The sequence below is a fragment of the Chlorocebus sabaeus genome, chromosome 14 (genome assembly GCF_047675955.1).
Source record: "Chlorocebus sabaeus isolate Y175 chromosome 14, mChlSab1.0.hap1, whole genome shotgun sequence".
NCBI classification, from domain to species: Eukaryota; Metazoa; Chordata; class Mammalia; order Primates; family Cercopithecidae; genus Chlorocebus; species Chlorocebus sabaeus.
Genome location: NC_132917.1, coordinates 8,221,905 through 8,237,120, shown reverse-complemented (window position 1 = coordinate 8,237,120; position 15,216 = coordinate 8,221,905). Strand labels below are relative to the sequence as shown.

General features: G+C 44.4%; 1 protein-coding gene across 1 annotated transcript in view; it reads left to right on the top strand.

Moving 5' to 3' along the window:
- Positions 1–13,079, top strand: part of LOC103220859 (putative uncharacterized protein encoded by LINC00299) — a 40,654-nt gene extending 27,575 nt beyond the window's left edge. Inside the window, exons 3-5 of the mRNA XM_007971564.3 lie at positions 4,324–4,441; positions 6,877–9,301; positions 9,403–13,079. Of these exons, the coding sequence (XP_007969755.2) occupies positions 4,324–4,441; positions 6,877–7,134 (376 nt within the window). The 3' untranslated portion in view covers positions 7,135–9,301; positions 9,403–13,079. The remainder of the gene's footprint in view (positions 1–4,323; positions 4,442–6,876; positions 9,302–9,402) is intronic.
- Positions 13,080–15,216: the final 2,137 nt, after the last annotated feature.

The following is a 15,216-nucleotide window of genomic DNA, read 5'->3' as shown; positions in this document are numbered from 1 at the left end:
TGGCTCACCATCATTAGTTTGGATTTGTTGTGTGAAGTTTCCCAACTCCTGGCCTATTTCCATCCACCCTTTTATTCATGGGACAAACAGTAACTGTGTACCTACCCCCGAGAACCTCCTATGACAAGGCACCCTGGGGCTCAGAGTAAGTTGTCCTTCCTTTTTTTTTTTTTTTTTTTTACTGTTAATAACACAAATAAATCTGCAATAACTTTCTTGGTTGACACACAACTTTCCAAATGCTTGTCGATAGCTCTCTGGTGTATGACCTTAGTCTCTACTGCGTCCCTGCCTCGCCCGCCCATCCTGCCCTCAAGGGGACACAGGGCTCCTCTCTGGGAAGATCGAGGGTTGGCAGAAAGGAAAGATTTCCTTCTGCCTTGTGATATGGCCTCTGTGCCAGGCTCTGTTCTAGGCCCTGGGGATGGAGTGGGGAGTGAGGCTCAGCCCTGTCCTCTGGACAGCCTGAACTGGCTGTCTGCATCTTACAATTGATTTTTAACAACAGTAGGAGGGGACGAACGCCGGAGAGGAACAGAAACCAGAGATCTGGGCTTGCAGCCCTCCCTGTTAACCTCGACACAGCCCCCCGTGTCCTCTTGGTTTCCTGTCCCTCACCACAAGAAGCAGTGTTCAAATCGGTTTCTAGATGGCTCCGATGTAGCCACGTTTGGGTGTGTCTGGTGCATGTTGGCTCAGCTGGGAACATGCCAGTGTTTGGGGGTTGTTGTTGTGCTAAGCCTGAGGGCCTGCTCACTGCACAAGGTCAGGGTGTCCTGGTGGGCCTTGTTCTGCTTTGTGATGACAGTGGCCCTCCGAGACGGTCAAGCCTGACCATATAAATTACCATATAAATAACCGTGATGGGTGTGAATGACTCACTTCATAATTTCGTTTCTTAATTTCACACCTTTTGGTGCTACCATGCTATGCCTTGAGGGTCCAGGATGTGGAAGGCACTAGTAAGCACCTGAGATATTTTTGAGTGGTGGGGCAGAGACTGTGGTACAAAAAGATGAATGAGGTTGGATGCAGTGGCTCACGCCTGTTATCACAGTGCTTTGGGAGGCTGAGGGGGGAGAATCGCTTGAGACCAGGAATTTGAGACCAGTCTGGTCAACATAGCAAGATTCCGTTTCTTACATTAAAAACAACAACAACATCAACAACAACAACCCGTGAACAAGATCCAAGGAGTGCAGGGAAGGGAGTGGGTGCCTCTCAGCACACTTTGATGCTGGTGCACTGAGAGGTTCTCCTCATTGGGATTTCTTTGTTCCCTTTGTATTTCTCCCATTCAAGCAACCCTTTCTCTGCTCTTCCTAGGTAAGGGGTGTGAGAGCAGAAAGACAAGCAGTTCTGTTTCGGCTGCAGTGACCACTGGGGTGCTCTGCCCAGGCCTCCCTGCTTGCTGCGGTGACAGTTGATGATGGCCATGGCAGAGTGTGAACTGGATGCCCCCTCCTGCTGCAGGGAATGGTCTCATTTCAGGTCATGTCCCCCAGGTTCTGAAACTGACTGAGGAAGGAATACAAAGGCTCAGCCGTCTTGCCTCAACTTGGAACAACTCTGATGGGCCGTCCCAGCTCGAGAGCTCCACTTAGGATTGGTTGGGGGTGGTTCCAAGTGCAACCTCATTGCTGCCAGCTTCAGCTTCTGCAGCATCCTACCTTTCTCACTTCCTTACAGGAGAATCTCCCAAGAACATCCCCTGATCAGTGCCCTGCATGCAATTTCCATCTCAGACTCTGTTTCTAGGAAGCCTTTCAGGCAGCTGACACTGGACGTGGTTGTGAGTCGCAGACCCTAATGAAAAATTGGAGAGGAAGCAGGTGGCTGGCTGATGAAATGATAACCAGAAGGCCTGTGGGCTTGGGTGGCTGAGGCTACTGAGTGTTGAAGAGAGAGAGGCAGAGGCACAGATGACTCATCACGGATTTCAGGCAAACTGTGAAACCAGAGCACTTCCTTGGCAGCATTTAAGAAAACCCCGATGATCTGCAGCTGGAAGGCAGGTTGGCTGGAGGACCAGTCTGAACCCTCAGTAGGTTAAGTTCTCAGTCCTTCAGGCACAGGGCTCTAATGGGAAAGAGGTGAGACCCTGACACTTAGGGCAGGAGCCCTAGACAGTTGGGAACTTTGAACACTTACATGTCCCTGAGTTCCCTGGGCCTGCAGAAACAGCCTACTTCTCATGTCATGTAGAAGACTATAGACTGCTTGAACCCGGGAGGTGGAGCTTGCAGTGAGCTGAGATTGCGCCACTGCACTCCAGCCTGGGCAACAGAACAAGACTCAGTAAAAAAATAAAAAAAATAAAAAAAGGGACTCTCCTTTTTTGAAGATCATACAGAGTTCTCAAATGAGGTAGGTATCATACAAGACATTGCTTGACCCATCAGGATCTACCCTCGTCTTTCCTGTTGGCAAAACCAGCTGAAGAACAAGAACCAAATATCAGCACAGCCCGACTGGGGATGAGCTGGGCTGGCTTGGCTAAAAGGGTATATCCGGTGAAGCAGCTGTGGGATCAAGCTAGTATGTCCCAGAGGACCTGGGAATATATTCATGGGATTGGATCCGAGTGTAGATATAAAATGAAATAAGGTTGAGTTTATTGAGAGGGAGCACTCTAGGTGGCACAGGATTAAACATCTTGGTCAAGATCCCTGGAGAGAATGCTAAGACTCAATTCAGATGATGCTTAAAAGCCTAGAGAAAGCAGTGACCCACACTCAGGCAGATGGTGGAGGGAAGGACCAAATGGCTCAGAGAAGTGGGCATGCTGGAGTGGATGTGCTAGTATCCACGGCGCTGACTATCTTCCCGAGATGGTCTGGAGGACTTCCCATGTACAAAGGAATGCACTGGTGAGAGTGCCCCCAAAGCTACTCAGCTCAGGAATGGCTGTGCTCTACATGCCAGAGCTGATGACAGATGAAATCAGAGAACTGGCTCCTGGTAACAACAGGGATGATGGGATCCTGGGATTACAAAGGCCAAGTGGTGTGCTCATCACTGGATGCAAGGCAGAGGTCATGATCACAATGAGAGGCGAGATCAGTGGGGCACCCAGGGGGTTCCTGCCCTGCAGAGAGCTCTCAATAGGCTCATTGTTTTAGAAGTGAAATAGATGCGCATCCAACAAGGGCAATGCTTAATTTCTATCAGAAAGCAAGTGTGGATTACCAGGAGGTACAATAGTCAGGATCTCTTGCCTAGTTTCTTGAATGGAGCTAATTCTCAGCCCCAGAATCTGTTGACTGAAGAAGCAGAGCTCCTCCCAGGAAGGGCGGTACCACATTACAGCAAGTGCATTCAGCAATAATTCCCCCAGTTCTCACCTAAAGGTATCTAGGACATTTATTCAAGCAAATGCACACTGGGGAAAGAGGAATGCCTTAGCTTTTCAAGGACTATTAAACTAACATTGATATTTGGAGACCCAAGATGCTACCGTAACCCTCCTATTAGACTGGAGACCAGGAAGGCACATAATAAATTGAATCTTGGTTCAAGCCTAGCTCACATTCTTCATTTCCCTGGTTCTCTAGTATAATAGGAGTGAATGGCAGGTTCATTGGCAGAACCTGTGCATTGACTCCTTGGCCTAGAAGAAAAGATGTTGTAGTGAGGTAGGCCTCTTCCCCTATGAGATTGTAAACCACAGACACGACCACATCTTGTGTTGATGGCAGGAATGTCAGAGATGAGTGTTACCCTCAAAGACTTAAAGGATTCAGGGGCTGTGGTCCTTGCCATAGCCTCATTTAATTCACCAGGCTGCCCCACACACAGACCTGGTGGGCCATGATGGGGGACACTAAATATCCATACAGTGAGTCAAGTCATATCTCCACCTGCAGTGGCTGTGCCAAGCGTGGCACTTTTGCTAGAGAAGATTAAGCGGAGTCTTTGGCCTCTCTAAGGAAGCTATTGACTTGGTGAACTGTTATTTTTCATCCTTGAACAAAGGAGGATCGGAGGCAGTTTGCATCAACCTGGAACAGGAACAGACAAAGAATACCTTTATGGTCCTACTCCAGATCCACGTGAACTCTGTCACTTTTGTTGCTTAAAAAAGTTCTTATTTATGGTTTATTTTTTGTTTCTAAAACAGACTCATATAATAAATGAAATCATAATATTTTGATAATGGTAGAGATTAAATCAAGTATTGTACTTGTTGGTTTTATATTTTTAAATGCATTTCTAGTTTTTAAATGAAATTTAAAATTTAAAATTTAAAAATTTCAGTTGTCTCTGAGGAGCTTAGAATTACCCAGTTATTTTTTAAGCATGCTAACTTTTGTTGTTTTTTAGTCTGAAGTCACCTGCCCTGTCTGGACATTCCATAGACTACCATTTTTACCCACGACTTCGATGTGGTACGCCCATTGGACCAGATGAGCAAGCAGTGGCGAGTGGATTGGAGGTCTTGGTAAGCCACATGCACAGTGAGGCTGGGAGGTCAGCACTGTGAAGACTTAGAGGGCTTCCACATTGGTGGAGTTTTTAGGGACTTAACAGGGGAGTACCTCCAAAGTAAAGAGAGATTGCATTTCATACCTCCTCCCATTAAAGAAGCAGCGCAGTGCTGAGGGGCCTCTTTAGCTTTTGGAGGAAGCATAGTTGGCCCTTGTGAACGCAGCTTGAACCCATTTTCTGGGTGATGTGGAAGGCTATCATCTTTGATTGGGACCCAGAAAGGAAAGCATTCTTAGTAGGTCCAGGTGATGATGGTGCAAGTAACCTTGTCATTTGTGCCATATGGCCTGGACAACTGTTTGGTACTCTGTGGCATTTATGGTGTGGTGTGGCAGAACTTGACGGCACTACGTGCACGTATGATACATCACAGAGGTATGGAAAGGACATCGTGTGGAGCTCATGGCAAGCCCTGGGAGAATTACTGCACTCCTGGCATTCTGGAGAAAGGCCATACCATCAGCACCAGAGAATACATAATTTGAGAAGTGGCTCCTGGTGTGCTTCTGAGCCTTGATAGAGATGAAGCATGTCATCATGGGAGGTTGAGTAACCACATGGCTGGGCTGGTTTCTGTCAGACTCAATTGCTTCTACACTTGAGTGGGCCCAACAGAAGGGGAAGTAGGATATCTAGGACTGCACATGAGCAGGGTCAGAGAGAACAAGGAAGTTGCACAAATGGTTTGCTTGGCCCTCAGGTCATCCCCTACTCTTGTTCTGGTTTTTCTCTATCTGCTTACACTGACTGCCTTCTCTCAGGCCAGGATGACTTGTTTCACTGGTGCGTGTGCATTTAACATGGATTTCAGGCAACACCACTCAGGGATGGCCTTGGGAGACAGCAGTGAGGGGAAATCTTCTGATGCATTTCTATCTGGGGAGGTCCTCTGGTCATCCACTTTGTAGGGAAAGTGAGGTGGCCTGAGGTAAGCATATGTGCCCTGTGACATTTATGGCAAAGCTCACAGGCCATAGGATGTTAGAAAAAGAGAAAGATTGGAACACGAGAGACAGGAAAGTCTGGGGAAGGGGCCTGTGGATGGATCTATCGGGGTGAGTGCAGAGTGTGAAGATCTGGGTGTCACATGGTGATCACCAGCAAAGATCACTCCTGTGGAAGGGGCAGAAACAACCAAATCGGCAGGGCGACTTGGCCGGTGGACATTAGTAAGCCTGTCATTGCCTCACCCAGTGCAGGAACAACGGATGCCCTCGTTGCAGAAATGAGGCCATGCAAGAACCCATCAGCACAGGCTCCCACTCTCTGTGGCTCTTCTACATGCTGCTGCTGCTGAATGTCTAATCTGTTAGCAGCAGAGACTAGAAACACCAAGCCCCCATGTTAGTCTTTTAAACAGACTTATCAACTATTTGGTAGTAAGTTGGTTCTGTGGACCTTTTCTGCCATGCAGGGGATACAGACTCCTCTAGACTTGGGTCTTCAGATAGTCTTGGCATAAGTTTACCTTTCCTGCCTGCAGTGCCTACGCCAGCATCACTATCCACCAACACGGGATTCCACCTAACAGCGCTTTAGGTCAAGAAACCCATTTTATCACAATGGAAATTCAGCAGTAGGCACATGACCATGGGTTCCACTCTCCCCATCACATATGACGTCACCCAGAAGCTCCCTGCTTGACAGAGAGGTGGACGAGCCTTCTATAAATAGTTAAGGGCCCAAATTAGAGATGATACCCTATGAGGATGGGCCACTGTCCTCCAGGGCAGTGCACATACTACATCAGTGCTGCTGTATCCCAAATAGGTTGGAACCAAAGAAAAGAATAGTAGTAGGAGCCGCCTAACTTACCATCACCCCCAGTGACCTACTTAGGGAATGTGTGCTTTCTTTCTCTAACATATGAGGTTCTGTGGGTGTAGAGATCCCGGCTTGCAGAGCAAGAATGCCTCTGTAGGAGGACACAGCAAAAGAACTTACACCAGTCACTCGGTCACTTAGAGTCTCTCATGACGAGGATCAGCCATAAAGGAAGGGAGATATCATCCTGGTAGGCACAGTTGACCAGGGGAAGTGGGGCTGAAGATGCACAGGGGCCAGGGAAGAATGTGATTATTGCTCGGAAGATGCACTGGGGTGTCTCTTGGTGCTCCCAGGCTCAGTTTTAACTGCAAGTGTCCAGGTACAGATGTCATAGCTCGCAAAGGGGATGATAACTAGAGGTGCAGACCCGTGAGAGATGATGGTCTGAACTGCCCCACCAGGCAAGCTACGTAGACCAGCAGAGGTGCAAATTGAGGATGGGGGGAATCTCCAACCAGGGGTGGAGGAGGAGAATGATGAATATTGGTTATAGCCTTGAGATCAACTGCAGCGATGGGGGTTGAAATGTATTCTACTAATCTTCCCTTGTAAATTTCCCAGGTAACCAATCTAACCAAAATCCTGGGAGAGCTGTTCCCCAATGCGGCACACTTCCTAGAAGAAGCAAGTGAATTTAAAGGGGGGAGAACTGTAGGGAAGTTCATCACCAAATCTGTGGTTCTTTCCCCAGATCTTTCTTCAGGGCCAACACATCCATCGCTCAGCTGTGATAGACAGGAGTTGTGGGTGGCTCACCTCTCTCACTGGGAATTGCCCTCAGCAGTAGGGAACTCATTCAGGGTTAAGGCATCTCCTTGAGGATAGCCCCTGTTCAATTACTGGCTGACACAGGAATATGAAGGCCTGGCCCTTGTCTCAGCTTGGAACAAATCTGAAGGCCCATCACAGCTTCAGAGATCCTTGGAGAAGGCTGAGGTCTCTACTACAACCTTACTGGAGAGTTGTCTTCTCTCTGCCCAACTCCCCTTTCCTTCCTTAAGGTTTCTTTGAGAGCACTTCTTGTATTAGTCCATTCTCATGCTGCTAATAAAGACATACCCTAGACTGGGTAATTTATAAAGCAAAGAGGTTTAATGGTCTCACAGTTCCACATGGCTGGGGAGGCCTCACCACCATAGCAGAAGGTGAATGAGGAGCAAAGTCACGTCTTACTTACATTGTGGCAGGGAAGAGAGGGGGTGTGCAGGGAACTGCCCTTCATACAGTCATCAGATCTCTTGAGATGTATTCACTATCACGAGAACAGCGTGAAAAAGAGCCGCTCCCACGTTTCAGTTACCTCCCACTAAATTCCTCCTAAGACACGTGGGGATTATGCCAGCTACAATTCAAGATAAGATTTGGGTGGGGACACAGCTAAACCATATCACTTCTCAATAACCTTTTTCATGCAATTTCAGGCTGTTTCCTGTAAGCTGGATTTTAGAACATCCTAGGCCTTTTGGATATTAGGCTTTATGGAATATGTCAGGTTCTAGAAAAAACGATCATGAGCAAGAGTAATAACGACACCTCACTAAACAAAAACAAAATATAACAAAACAAAAAAATGAGACTTAGGACAAAAGTTTCTCAGTGAATTTTCTTTTATTATGATGCTGTGACTGTGACTCTCTTTATCCCTATGGATGTTTTGCTTTGAAATTTATTTTTGTCTGATGTTCATAGGGCTAATTTGATTTTATTGGTAGTAATATTTGCTGGAAAGTCCAAAAATCTTCGAGCTATGGGTTTTGTTTTAGTTAATGCAAATTTGCATTGATTTGAGTAGAAAGCCTGTCTTTCATTGTAAATTCTCAAAGCCTTCTCCTGTTCTCAGTCCAGTCTCTCGGCACCAAGGTGGTCCCTATGTCTGTGGGTGTGGGGTTTACTTCCCCTATACCCTCACAATGAGGATATAATATTTTGGGATCCCAGATTTATGGAAGAAGCCTCTCCTATTGGACTGTCCACTTTTTCACGGGACCTGGGCTTTCTCATAAAGGCTGTGAAAATGAAAGTTCACCAGATTTGCTTTCAAGGCAAAAATTATTTCATTGCTCTTATTTCTCGTTACCAACTTTCCTTTAGATTTTGACCTGATAACTCCTTATTGTGTAACAAAAATGTTTTTAAGAATTTTAGAACATTTTAATCCAGAATTTTTAGTGTTTGATCAAAATACTCAGCCTTGCATGTTACTGGAAACAGAAGTCCTAGAGGCAATTTTTTAAACAAAGAAAATTTCGATAATGGTGAAATGTTATCATCTACTCACGCTGCACATGCAGGGAACTGGTTTAACTGGTATGATGCAAATACACACTTTGAAATTGGCGTGATGTGCTATAGGATCCTGAGGCTGCATCGTGTTCATTTTAGTTCACTTTATGAGAGACAGAGAGACTTTCACATTTATTGGATGGTGTTTCCGAACAGTTTCAACAATTGATTTGCATTATACAGTCGAGACAATAAAATTGAAAATAAATTAAAGCCACTTAAACAACTGTTTTGTGGAATAAATATGTAAAATTTGAATATTTATGATGGTAAATCAGATTAAGTTGCTGAATACTTTTTTCTAATCTTTCATCAATGATGCAAAGCTCTCAGGAGTAAGTTTATCAAGTTTTTGTAGTGTGTTTTGATTAAATATAAATAAACTAATCACATTTTTATGGTTACAAAATAGTTCATTAAATGGGGACGCAGTGATAGCAGACTTTTCCTCTGGAAACACACGGTTAGCAATGTAGATTTGCATTCCACAAAGGCTAAGAAATAACAGGTTTTATATAGCTGATGAGAAAGCTTCATGTTGACTTTTAATAACCATTACACTGAACACTAAGTTTTAATATTTTGAACTTGTTCCAGAGAACCTCGAGTTGTTGTACTCATTAATTCTTTGGGACCAACTGACTGATGTTCAAGTTCATGAAACAGGCTTTGCCTTTAAGATTTGTTTTCCTCAAAATACAAGGTATGACATTTGGGAGAATTTGTAAGTTTTTTACTAAGGAATATAAGAGAAAACTCATATTTATTTTTGTGTCCTTTCACCTTGAGCTATTGATTCTTCAGTTTTGAAGTGGATTCTGCACTCAAGAAACATACCATTGAAGAATGGGACTGGTGGGAAGGTGAGGAAATGGAAACTCAGCCGTTAAGTAACTTGTCCTTGGTCTTTTACCTGATAAATGGTGGGACACTTTTCTGCTCTGCCAAATGACACCTTCACTTCTTGGATCCCCTCCAACCTCCTAGACCCCTTCCCTTCCTTTCTCCTCCATCTCACGTCCTTAAGCGGACAGAGGCAACCAGGTAACGACTTCATCTTTTCACCCATGTCTTCCTACACACATTCCATACTTGAGATCAATTGCAGCAGTGGTGGTTGAAATTTATTCCTCTAATCTTCTCCTGTAAATTTCCCAGGTAACCAGTCCAACCAAGATCCTGGCAGAGCTGTTCCCTGATGGGGCACACTTATTAGAAGAAGCAAGTGAATGTAAAGGAGGGTGGACTTAGAGGAGACTGTGGTGCTCCACCCAGATCTTTCTTCAGGGCCAACACATCCATTGTTGAGTTGTGACAGACAGGAGCTGCAGGTGGCTTGCCTCTCGCTCTGGGAATTGCCCTCAGTCATAGGGAGCTGCCTTACTCAAGGGTCAGTCACCTTCCGGAGGTTGGCCCATGTTCAATTCCTGGCTGATACAGGAATACGGACCAGTCCTTGTCTCAGCTTGGGACAAATCTGAAGGCCCATCACAACTTCAGAGATGAAGGGTGGGAGCTGCCTCCACTGCCGCGTTTCCTCCTGTAGCTTCTTTTCATGGCCATTGTCTTGGAGTGTGCCCTGCACTCCATCCTCCCAGTACTCCTTGGCCTTGCCTCTGTGTGAAGATCTGTTCTTCAGTTTCTGCTGCACTTTCCCATCAGCATTCAGACTCCTCTAAAATAAACCCAGGACCCTTGTTTGACCTCCCGTGCCTCTCAAGTTCCTTACAGGAGACCTCTGCTGAGATGCCTCTCTCTCTAATCCTCTCCAGTCAACGCAGGTTGGGAGCCTATACTTGATGAAGCTGCTCCACCAAGGTTCCCTCTACCTTAACAAATCCTGTGCAAAGTTCTTTCTCTACATCAATGGAATCTTTCAGCAAAGTCTGGCACAGAGCTCTGCTCCTTTCTTTTAGAAATAGTTTCCCCGACGGATTTGTGGGACACAAACAATCTCATGGCTGCTGTTCTCCCCGGGTTCCCTGGCCACTCTTTCTCTCGTAGTGACTCCCTGCATTAATTTCCTGTTCTGCTGTGAAAAATCACCACAAACTTAGTGGCTTCAAACAATGTGGATTTGATATTTTACCCTTTTGTAGGTTAGAAGTTCAACAAGGATCTTTCTGGGCTAACACCAAGGGGGTGGCAGGGCTGTGTTCCTGCTGGTGGTTATAAGGGAGAAATTCTTTCCTTGCTTTTTCCAGATCCTAGAGGCCACCTGCAGTCCTTGGCTTGTGACCTCTTCCTCTATCTTCAAAGCTAAGAGCCTAGCGTCTTCTCTCCTCTTTGGCCTCTGCTTCCATCTTACATCTTGTTTCCCTGCTTTGAACTCTTCTGCCTCCTCTTCTAAGGGCCCTTGTCAAACAGGCGCCCACCCAGGTGATCCAGGATAATTCTCCCCATTGCAGCATCCTGAGGTCATCTGCAAGGTCCCTTTTCCCACATAATAGAATGACTCACAGGTGCTGGGAATGAGGACGTGAACACGCCTTGGAGGGGCCATTATTCAGCAGACCACAATCCCTTTCCCTAAATTCACCTCTTAATTTTGGGGCATCCTAAATTTGGTTCTCTGCTCACTTCTCTTCTCCATCCATACTCTCTGAGGAGAAGAGCTCGCCAAGGACCATGGCTGTAAATGCGTTCTTTGAGCTGGCGTTTTTCAAATTGTATCTCCACTCCGGACCTTGTCCCTGAGTTCCAGGTTTGTATTCATATCCACCTGTGTGCATTGTCTACCCAACAATTCATGTGGATGTTTAATAATGATCTCAAACTCAAATATCTACAAAAGCCTCTGAATTTCTCCCCCAAATCTGTTTTTCTGCACCCTTCCTCTCACTGTTAATGGCTCCACCATCCACTTTGTTACCTGAAGAAAAAACTTAGGAATCTTCTGGATTATTCTAATTTACTTTATCTACCTCCCACATCTAATCTATGAGCGAAGTATCTCAGCTGCCATCACTGATTCCACGCTTCCTTCACCTCCTGCCTGGGCTTGGGAAGCAGCTGCTCAACTGCTGTCTTTGCTTCTGCTCTTCCCATCTGAGGTCTACCTTTCACCCAAGATTGAGGTTTTTGTTTTTGTTTTGTTGTTGTTGTTGTTGTTGTTGTTGTTTTGAGATGGAATCTTGCTCTGTTGCCTGGGCTGGAGTGCAGTGGTGCTATCTCAGCTCACTGCAACTTCTGCCTCCCAGGTTCAAGCAATTCTCCTATCTCAGCCTCCTGAGTAGCTGGGATTACAGGTGCCCACCACCAAGCCCAACTAATTTTTGTGTTTTTAGTAGAGATGGGGTTTCACCATATTAGCCACGCTGGTCTCGAACTCCTGGCTTCAAGTGATCCACCCACACTGGCCTCCCAAAGTACTGGGATTACAGGCATGGCTCATCCTGCCTGACCCCAAGAGTGATTTTTTAGTAACCACTTTTACTAGCAAGAATTTCCAACCTTCCAAACAATACAGAGAACAATGAAGTGAGCATCCAGGTATTTATCACCTAGATTTAATGTTGTTAACATTTTATTTTATATCACTATCTTTTTAAACAAAGAAATGATCACATGCTTGTGAAGTCTCTACTTATTCCTCCTTAATCCCATCCCCAGCTCTCAGCAAGGATAGATGGCATTGTGTGATATGTTTTTAAACTTTACATAAGTGTTTTGTATTCGATGTTTCTGGCAGTTAATTTTTTGAGAATTATATTTGAAGTGTATACATGTTAATATACATAGATTGGCTTCATTCATCTTAATAACTATCATTATATAAACATAGGACAACATAGTTAATCATTTTCCTTTTGTTAGGCATTTAGTGATAAAATTCACTGCACACCACTGCAGTGAACATCTATGTGCCTAAATCTTTGTGCACAAGTGTGAGAAACAGCAGAACAATTTGAAATTTTAATGTAGCTAAGTTTATCAATCTTTTTCTAAAATGTTAGTGCTTTCGTAACTTGTTTAGGAAAGCTCTTCCCAACTCTATGAAGGCATTCAATTAAATCTTCTAAAATTTTACTTTCTAAATTGAGGTCTAATCATTCTAGAATGTGTGTGTGTGTGTGTGTGTGTGTCTGTGTGAGTTAGATATGGTTAGCCAATTGTTCATCACAATTTAATGAATATTCTAGTTTTTACCCACTGAATTTTAAGGCTGCTTCTGTAGAGTACCATGTTTCTAAAAGACATGGTACAGCAGCGGTCGTGGAGGCATACAGCCTGGCTCCAAAATCTGGCTCTGTGACTGATGAGGAGGTAGGTGTGCCATCTTTGACTGCTTACACACACTCTCTGCATCTCTGCCCCAGTTCCCCCCATTTGTAAAAGGAGAAACTATGAGTAACTACTTTTTGAGTATTAAATGAGCAATGCTACACTTTGATTCCTTCATGCGGAACCTGGCACTAATACTCTGTGAATGTTAACTATCAATGTTTAAAGTATTATACTTTTTATTTTATGTAAGTCTGCTTTTGGGTTCTCTATTTTGTATCATTGGTTTAGTATACCATACCTATATCAATGATGAGCAATTCAATTACTGTAGCTTTATAATAATCTTGATATCTGAGAGTAAACATAGCAAACATTGCTATTTTTATGCTTGCTCTGAGAAAAGCAATATTAAGATTTTGATTGCAATAGTATTGAATTTATAGATTATTTTGAGAGAATTGCATAGATTATTGAGTCTTTCCACATGTAAACATACACTTCTCAACTTACCTTGTCTTCATGCCTTTGAAAAATGCTCTCTATTGTTCTTCATAAATGTCTTACCCACTTTTTGTTAGATTATTTCCAGGCAACTTATAGTTTGTTGCTACTGAATAATTTTTATGTTGTTACTTAAACATTATTTTATTTTGTTTATTTTAACTTAGAAATCATGTTGTTTTTTACTGCTGTTGATTTTTTGTTTTGTTTTGTTTTGTTTTTGAGATGGAGTTTTTCTCTTATTGCCCAGGCTGGAGTGCAATGGCGTGATCTCAGCTCACCACAACCTCTACCTCTTGGGTTCAAGTGATTCTCCTGCCTCAGTTTCCTGAGTACCTGGGATTACAGGCATGAACCACATGAACCACCATGCCTGGCTAATTTTGTATTTTTAGTAGAGATGGGGTTTCTCCATGTTGGTCAGGCTGGTCTTGAACTCCTGACCTCGGTGATCGCCTGCCTCGGCCTCTTAAAGTGCTGGGATTACAGGTGTGAGCCACTGCACCCAGCCTATTACTGCTGTTGATTTTTAAAATTGGTTTTGTACTCCAGCAACTTTATATTTAATAATTTATTTGTGGTTTTCTCATACTTTTTCTAACATTTTTCTCGATTGCTTTCTACTCGTTCATATTTTTAATGTATAACTGTACAATAATAATTATTAATGTTTATAGAGTTTTTTTAAGTGCTAAATACTCTTCTCAACACTTTGCATGCATTAACTCTTTTCATCCTTGTGATAACTCTATGAGGTATGTTATATTATTATTCCTATTTTATTGGTAGTGGTAAAGAAAAAATAATTCAGACATTTGTTAAGACAGTAAGGAAGACTTTATTTGAGATGATACGAATAGGTGTCAAGACTGTGGCAGTCGGGAGAGAGATGAGGCTCAACCATGAATACAGCAAGACAACTGGGGCTTTATGGCCAAGGAGCAGAGTGGGAGTGGGGTGGGGCGTAGATGGAGAATGACTAAGAGGAGACATCAAGAGTAGGGCATTCTTGCTGAAGGTAGGTCAAAGACTCAGATATCACAGGTGGAATGTGAGGAACTAATCACATATGGAGGGCGATCAGATATCAAGGCAGGGATGTCCAATAAACTGACTTAGTGGAATTCTAGCTATGACTGGAAGACGCGGGCTAAAGGCAGGGCCCAAGGATGAGGCTCAATTGAAAAGAGGGCTCAGAGGAGCTTGACTGAAGTTTGGTGGAGGAGAGAGTCTGCCAGGAAGCAACTGAGGTGCATAGAATTTAAATCTTGCCTGAGATGACACAATAGTAAGAGCCCAGCCAGGTTTGAAATCCTGACAGTTTGGCTTTAGGGTCAGTGTTTCCCACTCCTCTCATGTGAGTAGCAGTGGCATCTGTAGGGACTATTGCTTTGTGACATGGTTGGGCTGTGTCCCCACCCAAATGTCATCTTGAATTGTAGCTTCTGTAATTCCTACATGTTGTGGGAGGGAGGAGGGAGACAATTGAATCATGGGGGCGGTTTCCCCCATATTGTTCTCGTGGTAGTGAATAAGTCTCATGAGATCTTATGGTTTTATAAGGGGAAACCCCTTTTGCCTGGCTCTCATTCTTTCTTGCTTGCTGCCACGTAAGACGTGCCTCTCACCTTCTGCCATGATTGTGAGGCCTCCCCAGACATGTAGATCTGTGAGACCATGAAATCTCTTTTTTTGAGACGGAGTCTTGCTCTGTTGCCCAGGCTGGAGTGCAGTGCCATTATCTCGGCTCACTGCAAGCTCTGCCTCCTGGGTTCACACCATTCTCCTGCCTCAGCCTCCCGAGTAGCTGAGACTACAGGTGCCCCGCCCGCCATGCCTGGCTTATTTTTTTGTATTTTTAGTAGAGACAGGGTTTCACCATGTTAGCCA